Source organism: Kogia breviceps, chromosome 4 (assembly GCF_026419965.1).
Source record: "Kogia breviceps isolate mKogBre1 chromosome 4, mKogBre1 haplotype 1, whole genome shotgun sequence".
Classification (NCBI taxonomy): domain Eukaryota; kingdom Metazoa; phylum Chordata; class Mammalia; order Artiodactyla; family Physeteridae; genus Kogia; species Kogia breviceps.
Genome location: NC_081313.1, coordinates 150329767 through 150339343, shown reverse-complemented (window position 1 = coordinate 150339343; position 9577 = coordinate 150329767). Strand labels below are relative to the sequence as shown.

Below are 9577 nucleotides of genomic sequence, written 5' to 3'. Positions count from 1 at the left end.
AGTTTAAAAAATGCTACTTACAAGAGTACAGTGAGGACATCATGTCCTCTTATGCTTCCTTTCCATTGCACAAACTTTTCCCCTATGTGAATGTCTTTCCATTTACCTCCACACACTTGTTGAACTCCTATAATCCTTTCTAGTCTCTGTTCAGACTTATCACTCTTTTAAAGCATTCTTTCTTATCTAAGTACTTTTTAAACTTTAATTTACCAGCAAATTCTTTTCTTAAAAAAAAACACAAAAAGTAACACAGATATCAAACATATAGAACTAATAAAAGTGGAGCTTTCTTACTGAAACAAGAGTATAGAATGAACTCAGAGCCGTGACTTCCTAAACAGTCTCCAAAACACAGATTGAAACTCATTAACATTTTTAAGCACCCAAAGATCCAAAAATTGCTACTACAGTCAACATCTTAAAAAGTGAAATCTTTCTCCAGCTTTACAGAAAATAAGGTCAGCAGATAGAAATTCCTTCACCTCCAAATTAAACAGAAACTTATCTGCATTCCTATCTTTCTGCAGGCTTTCTTTCCAGCCTAAGGTAAATTCTTCCACCTATGCTCTAATTCTTTCATAATCTCTCAGAAAATATGTTCCACACAATGATCTCTTCATTAGTTCATCTTCAACATGTGTATACAACTGCCTCAATTATTAACACAAAAATGCTAAGTAATTTTCTCCCTCTAAATGCAACCATCTTTTCTTCCCTTCATTTAAACTTCTTGAAACATAGTGTAAAACAGCCCACTAGTTCTCATCTTCTAACCTAATGTGGCTTCTGTTCACACTAATTAACAGAAATTGCTCTTGCCAAGGTCTCCCAACATTCTAGCTACCAATTCCAATTTACTCTGTTATGTGATCTGTGGCACCCGACACTATGGAGATTCAGTTCTCCTTTGGGCTCAGTGACATCACTCTTCTGGCTTTTCTCTCTAGGACCATTCCATTTCATCTTAGTTAAATTCCTTTTCCTCCACCAACTCCTTATTTACTGATATTTTTTGTGGGGTTTATCCACGATCCCTGCCTGCTTCTCATTCTAGTCTGTACACTCTGCTGGCCAAGTTCACATACCATGGTTTTGACTACCAACTGTGTATTTTAATTACTCTGAATTCTAGTCTTTTGGCTCTAGTCTTCTAGGCTTGTCTGCTCAGCTGTCTTCGACCTCCTAAATTCAGACTCTACACCTTATTGCCAGAACAATTTCCCTTATATAAAATCTTTCATTGGTTCTAGAAATTTCAGAATCAAATTCAAGTTCTTTAGGATGGCAGTAAGACCTTCAGTTCTGCCTTCTTCTCAAGCTTCAACCTGTCATTCTCACGACTCAACAGATGTTCTACAAACGTGTCATGCTGTCACGCACCTTTACCTTCGCTTATGTGGCTCCCTCCCCTTGAAGCACTCATCTCACTTTCTGGAGAATTCCCATTATTCTTCCAAAACTGGGCTCAGGCATGACTGTCCCTGGTCCTTTCAGGCTCCTTTTGCTAGGTCCATTCCTTCTTTCCACATCCTGCACAAATCTCTACAGCATTTGTGTTCTGTAACATAGTATCATTGTATCATCTATTTCTCTGTGAAAACTACTCTAACACATGGTAATTTACTTACTTTGTTACGTCTTCAACCCTCTCCTCTTGCCCCTCAATTCATGACTTCTTGAAGGCCTGTTCTTTTCTCCTGAACAATTTCCAGTGCCTGGAATAATACCTGGCTCAGGGGTTAAACAAACATTTACTGAGTAAACTGGTTTTTAAAAGGTTCAGAATTCTTTCCCTTCTTTTATTTTCCTTTGGAGTCTGAGATTTTTAAAAACTAGAAAACCTCAAGTGGGGAAAACATGCTTTTATTTCATGACATTGATCCCTTTCTAAGACTTTGCCACAGGTGATAGGTTCTTAGGATTTCTTCTGCAGCGAACTAAAAAAAATAGCTTTAACTTTAAAGTGATTACCTAATCAAAGTATATTTTTCCTACTTAAATTAGCACGCTGTATAGAACATAGCAAGTACAGTTATAGAATAAATATGACTTCAATACAACAAAGAAAATAATTCTGAAAACAAAATTAGAAATTGCATAAAAAATTTGGGAAACAGGTATAGTTTGGAAGTAACTAGAAAAATAAAGAAGGAAGAGAACAGAGGGTTTTTTGGGTTTTGTTTTGCCTCTCTTTTGATGAAAACCATGCACAAAGTCTGACAACAGTTTAGGAAAAGGCAAGTTCCAGACTGAGGTAGTTTGCAGTTTATTTTTATCTATTATTTGGTCCCTGGCTCTATAAATGCATATATTTTAAGATTCTGTTTGTTATTAAAATGTTAGTTGTAATAAATATGCTATTAGCTTATACAGTTGGTTTCTAATGAGAAATCCAGCACCCCTGCACTCAGATTTTTCTGTTTATATGTTGCATGAAGTGTATAATGCTGTATAAAGAGAAAAACCTTACCTTTTATCTTACAAATGGCCAAAATCAATATTTTGTGATTTATTTGTCTCAGGATATTTTAAAAAGTGACTCACAGGTACGAAAGTGTCCCACATATTTATTACACAGTCAAGGTTTATCCTTAGACTTTAATAACTGTGAGGACTAAATTAAAATAGAAGTTTTGTCATATTCGTTACATTTACTAAATCATTCTCAAGTATGTATACAGTTGTCCCTCAGTATCCATGGGGGACTGTTTCCAGGATCCCCCCACAGATACCAAAATCTGAGGATGATCAAGTCTCATATAAAATGGTGTAGAATTTGCATTATAACCTATGTACATCCTCTCATATACTTTAAATCATCTCTAAATTACTTGTAATACCTAATACAATGTAAATGCTAAGAAAATAGTTGCCGGTGTGTGGCAAATTCAAATTTTGCTTTTTGGAACTTTCTGGAATTTTTTTTCTGAATATTTAAAATTTGCAGTTATTTGAATCAGTGGATGTGGAACCCAGAGATAAGCAGGGCCAACTGTATTCTAATGAGCTTTGGTTTAAGGATTTCACACATGCAAATCCACTTTGAAGTTCTCTTCAATGTGAATTTTATAATGGTTAGTAAGGGATGACCTCTGGCTGAAGAGTTTCCCACATGCATTACATTCATAGGGTTTCTCTCCAGTATGAATTCTTTGATGCGCAATAAGTGATGAGCTCTGCCTAAAAGTTTTCCCACATGTATTACATGCAAAGGGTTTTTCTCCTGTATGAATCCTCTGATGTTGAATAAGAGCTGCACTTTGGCCAAAGGATATCCCACATTCCAGACATTGATACGGTTTCTCTCCTGTATGAATTCTCTGGTGATTACTAAGGGATGAGTTACACCTGAATGTTTTCCCACACTCATTACATTTATAGGGTCTTTCTCCAGTATGCATTCTCTGATGTTGAATGAGAGCTGAACTTTGTCTGAAGGCTTTCCCACACACTTTACACTTACATGGTTTCTCTCCAGTATGAATTCGCTCATGAATAATGAGTGTTGAGTGGGAACTTAAGGCTTTACCACATTCATTACAATTATACAGTTTCTCTCCAGTATGAATTATTCGGTGTCTATTAAGTCGTGAAATAGAAGTGAAACCTTTTCCACATTCATTACATCTATAAGGCTTTTCTCCAGTGTGAATTCTTTCATGTTGAATAAGAGACGCACTCTGACTGAAGGCTCTCCCACATTCACTACATTTAAAAGGTTTCTCTCCTGTGTGAATTCTCTGATGATAACGAAGAGATGAACTAGACTTAAAGGTGTTGCCACATTCATTACATAAATAGGACTTCTTTCTGAGATGAATTTTCTGACATCCAGAAGGGGATGTGCTACAACTGGATGCCTTCCTTCCTGGGTTATATTTGTGGGGATTTTCTCGAGCGTGGATTTTTTGATGTATAAAAAGGGTAGACCTTCTGCTGAAGGATTTACCACATTCTTTACATCTATAGGATTTTTCCACAGTATGGGTTCTTAGGTGTTTACAAAGGGACGCACTATGGCTGAAGGCTTTTCCACATTCTTTACATATATAGGGTTTCTCTCCAGTATGAGTTCTTTGATGTTGAATAAGAGCTGAACTTTGGCTGAAGGCTTTCAAACATTCTTTACATTTAAATAATTTCTCTCCAGTATGGTTTTTCAGATGTTTACGAAGGGATGAATTGTGAATGAAGGCTTTTTCACAAGTGTTACATTTATAGCGTTTTTCTGCTGTCTTGGTTTTTGGTTGGTTAGGTAAATTTGAATCCTGCCTGAAGCTATTTCTTTGCATTTCATATTTTGAGGGTGTTTTTTCTCTAGCAATCTTCTGTTGCTTAACAAACACTGATTTCAGGCTGAAATTCTGGCCAAAGTCATTATTTTTATGGCTTCTTTCTACAGTGAGGATCTTTGTATGGGTGACTGAAATTATTTGTAAACTTTCATTTTTGTCCTTCTGTTTCTTTATTCTGTCTTCATATATGCAGGGTTTTTCTGATATGAAGTTCCAGGGTTCATTTTTTTTGAGTCTTTTCCTTACTGGCCCCCAAAATGATGAGTCTTGAGTTTGAGTTGACTTTGTGGTTTTAGGACTGCTCTTACATCCTGAAAAAAACAAAAAAAGAAAGAAATTGCCAATGATTCACATGATTAGCTGAGACTAAATGTGTAGAAGGACTAAATATTAATGATATCTAAATAAGGCATTGCTTTCTGGCTAAAAGAAACTAGCAAGAGGAAAAAATAGGAAAGTAACAGTGTTACCATATAAAATAATAATGGATGAGAGCTGGAGTACTAGGGTGAATAAAACAAAGATGCTCATTTAAAGAAGGTGAGAGTATACACATTACCAGGAGAATGGAGGGAAGGCATAAGAGGAGGAGTATGAATTGGGAAGTGCAGTCTAGTATCCAAAGCCTATGAGAGACTCATACATTATCTCCATGATATCACACTCATTTCTGTAATTATTTCTAATCTTGAATGTCTTCCCTACTTTTCCTACTTGTCAAACTTCTCTGTAGCCTTCAGATTCAGTTCCAGTGTTAAGCTCCTCTTTGCACCCTTTCCTGACTCTGAGCTCCAACAATCTATTCCCCTTATTATACCACTTAACCACAGTATAATATGTACCTAAGGGAAAAAGTTATGAGTGTATCTAGAGATAATGAGAAAGCCTTAAAAAATTCAGCACCATTGATAATAAAAATATTCAAGAAAATAGGAATTGAGGGATGCTTCCTCAACAAGATAAATACATATACTTTAGTCCTAAAGCCAGTATTTTATTTAATGAAGAAACTCTAGACATTTCCACTATGATCAAGAACAAGGCAAGGATGCCCATTACTTTCACTTCTATTCAACATTGTACTCGATGTATCAACCAATACAAGTACACAAGCAAAATCAATTAGAGGCATATGGATGAGTAAAGAGGAAATAAAATTATCTCTATTTGCTGATGATGTAATTCTATAGCTGAAATTAAACCTCAGAGAATCAATGATAAACCTTGATCAGTGACATACCAGGATATAAAATTAACACACTAAAATCAATAATCTTCATTTATACAAAGATTTAGGGAAATGAATTCAGAAGAAATATGAAAAACTTATATGAGAAAAAATTTAAAACAGTCTTTAGGGCTTCCCTTGTGGCACAGTGGTTGAGAGTCTGACTGCCGATGCAGGGGACATGGGTTTGTGACCCGGTCCGGGCGGATCCCACCTGCTGCAGAGCGGCTGGGCCCATGAGCCATGGCTGCTGAGCCTGCGTGTCTGGAGCCTGTGCTTCGTGATGGGAGAGGCCACAACAGTGAGAGGCCTACGTACCACACACACAAAAAAAGTCTTTAAAAAATTTTTTTTAAGATTTTTAAATTGTTGTTGTGAACCATTTTTAAAGTCTTAATTATTGAGTTTGTTACAATATTGCTTCTGTTTTATGTTTTGGTTTTTTGGCCCCGAGGCATGTGGGATCTTGGCTCCCTGACCAGGGATCAAAACTGCACCCCCTGCATTGGAAGGTTAAGTCTTAACCACTGGATTGCCAGGGAAGTCCCTAGAACAGTCCTGAATGATATTAAAGTTACCTGAAAAACCTCTCCTATTCTTGGATAAAACACTTCAATGTTATAAAAATATAAGGATTAAAAAATATATATATATATATAAAGATATTTTAAATCCTGCTGTAATTAACAACATAATTTTACAACTTAAGGAACTAGAAAAAGAACAAACTAAACCCAAAGCTAGCAGAAGGAAGCAATAATAAAGACAAGAGCCTAGATACATAAAACAGAAAATAGAAAAACAGTAGAGAAAAAAAACAACAAATGCAAAATCAGTTGTTTGAAAAGATCTACAAAATTGACAAACCTTTAGTGAGACTAACTAAAAATAAAAGAGAGAAGACACAAAGTACTAAAATCAGAAATGCAAGTTGGCAACATTACCATGGAGTCAAAAGAAATAAAAAGGATTACAAGGAAAAACCATTGATAACTGTATGACAAAAAATTGTATAGCCTAGATGATATGGACAAATTCCTAGAAACACAAAACTTACCCAAACTGAATTATGAAGAAGTAGAAAACCTGAACAGACATATAACTAGTAAAACAATTGAACCAGTAATCAAAGCCTCCCAACAGTAAAAATGCTCTGTACCAGATAGTTTTACTGTCTATCAAATATTAAAGATGAACTAACACCACCCCTTCTGAAACTCTTCCAAAAAAACTAAAGAGGAGGCAATATTTCCTACCTTATTCTATGAGTCCAGCATTGACCTGATAATAAAGCCAGACAAAAGCCCTATAAGAATAGAAAACTAAAGACCAATATTCCTTATGAATATTGACTTTAAAATCCTCAATAAAGTACTAGGCAAAGAGAATTCAGAATATTAGAATGATTATACACCATGAAATTTATCTTCGGAATGCAAGAATGGTTCAACATATGAAAACCAATTAAAGCAACACATCACATTAATAGAAAGACACAAAATCACATGATCATCTCAGGTGATGTAGAAAAAAGCATCTGACAAAATTCAAAATTCAACACCTTTTCATGATTTAAAAAAACCCAAAACACTCAATAAACTGGGACTGGAAGGAAAATACCCCAACACAATAAAGACAATACTTAAAGAACCCATAGTTAACATCATACTCAATGGTTAAAGACTATAATCTTTTCCTCTGAGATCAGGAACAAGATAAGGATGCCCACCTTTACCACTACAATCCAACATAGTATTGGAATTTCTAGCCAGAGCAATCAGGCAATAAAAATAAATAAAATATATCTAAATTGGAAAGCAAAAAGTAAAATGATCTCAGTCACAGATGACATTATCTTTTTTGTTGTTGTTTTTTGTTTTCGGTATGCGGGCCTCTCCTGTTGCGGAGCACAGGCTCCAGACGCGCAGGCTCAGCGGCCATGGCTCACGGGCCCAGTCGCTCCGCGGCATGTGGGATCTTCCCAGACCGGGGCACGAACCCGTGTCCCGTGCATCAGCAGGTGGATTCTCAACCACTGCGCCCCCGGGGAAGCCCCATGATCTTTTTAAAAAATTTATCTTATTGGAGTATAGTTGATTTACAATGTTGGGTTAATTTCTGCTGTACAGCAAAGTGACTTGAGTTAGACATACATACATTCTTTTCATATTCTTTTCTAGTATTTATGGTTTATCACAGGATATTGAATATAGTTCCTTGTGCTACACAGTAGGATCTTGTTTATCCATTCTATATATAATAGTTTGCAACAGATGACAACAGATGATCTTACATGTAGAAAATGTAAAGGTTCCACAAAAAAAACTGTTAGAACTAATATACAAATTCAGCAAAGTAGCAGGATAAAAAAATCAGCACAAAAAGTTGTGTTTTTATCCTTTAACAATGAACAAGCCAAAACAGAAATACAGAAAAGGATTTCATTTACGATATCATCAAAAAGAATAAAATACTTAGGAATTAACTCAAAGGAGGTAAAAGATTTGTACACTGAAAACTACAAACACTGCAGAAAGGAAAGACATAGGTAAATGGAAAAACATCAGGTATTTGCAGACTGTAAGATTTAATATTGATAAGATGGCAATACTACCTAAAGTGATCTAGAGACTAAATGTAAGCCCTATCAAAATTCCAATGCTCTTATTTTTGCAGAAATAGTAAAACCCATCTTAAAATTTATATGGAATCTCAAGGGACCCTGGAAAAGCCAAAACAATATTGAAAAAGAACAAAGTTGGAGTACTCATACTTCCTGATTTCAAAACTTATACAGAGTTACAGTAATTGAAGCATTGTGGTACTGGCATAAAGATGAACATATAGACCAATAGAATAAAATAGGAAGTCTAGAAATAAGCCTTCACATATATGGGCAAATTATTTTTGACAAGGGTGCCAAGACTATTCAATGGGGAAAAGACAGTCTTTTCAACAAACAGTGCTGGGAAAGCTGGATATCCACTTGCAAAAACAAATGAAGCTGGACCCTTTACCTAACACCATACACAAAAATTAACTCAAAACGAATACATGACTTAAATGTAAAATCTAAAACTATAAAATTCTTAGACAAAAACATAGGGTAAAAGCTTCATGACTTAGGATTTAGTAATGATTTCTGGGATAGGATACCAAAAGCACAGGAAACAAAGGAAAAAAATAGACAAATAATTGGATTTCATTAAAATTTATTTACTTTTTTTTTTTTTTTTTTTTTTTGCGGTATGCGGGCCTCTCACCGCTGTGGCCTCTCCCGTTGCGGAGCGCAGGCTCCGGACGCGCAGGCTCAGCGGCCACGGCTCACGGGCCCAGCCGCTCCGCGGCATGTGGGATCTTCCCGGACCCGGGCACGAACCCACGTCCCCTGCATCGGCAGGCGGACTCTCAACCACTGCGCCACCGGGGAAACCCAGATTTCATTAAAATTAAAAGCTTCTGGGGGAATTCCCTCGCAGTCCAGTGGTTAGGACTCAGCACTCTCACTGCCAGGGCCGGGGTTTTATCCCTGGTCAGGGAACTAAGATCCTGCAAGATGAGCAGTGTAGCCAAAAAAAAAGAAGAAAAATTTTAAAAAAGTAAATAAAAGCTTTTGTACATCAAAGAACACTATCAGCAGAATAAAAAGGCAACCTACAGAACAGGAAAAAATATTTTCTAATTATGTATCTGATAAAGGGTTAATATCCAGAATATATAAAGAATTCCTACAACTCAACAATAAGAAAACAAACAATCCAATTAAAAAATAAGCAAAGGACATGAATAGACATTTCTCTATAGAAGACATACCAATGGCCAATAAGCACATAAAAAGATGTTCAACATGTCAGGAAATAAAAATTCAAACCACAATATTCCACCTCACGTCTGTTAATATGGCTAATATACATGTGTTCGTGTATATTCTGTATACATGTGTGTATGTGTGTGTGTATACACACAGAAAATAACAAATGTTGGCAAGGATGTGGAGAAGTGGAACCCTTGTGCACTGCTGTTGGGAATGTAAAATAATATAGCCACAGTG

The 9577-nt window shown here is 36.0% G+C and overlaps 1 protein-coding gene across 3 annotated transcripts in view; it reads right to left on the bottom strand.

Moving 5' to 3' along the window:
• Nucleotides 1-2550: 2550 nt before the first annotated feature.
• ZNF354B (zinc finger protein 354B) overlaps nucleotides 2551-9577 on the bottom strand; it is a 30667-nt gene continuing 23640 nt past the window's right edge. For all 3 annotated transcript variants that reach the window (XM_059060525.2, XM_059060524.2, XM_067032201.1), the window contains one exon: nucleotides 2551-4609. In XM_059060525.2, the coding sequence (XP_058916508.1) occupies nucleotides 3027-4609 (1583 nt within the window). In that variant the 3' untranslated portion in view covers nucleotides 2551-3026. The remainder of the gene's footprint in view (nucleotides 4610-9577) is intronic.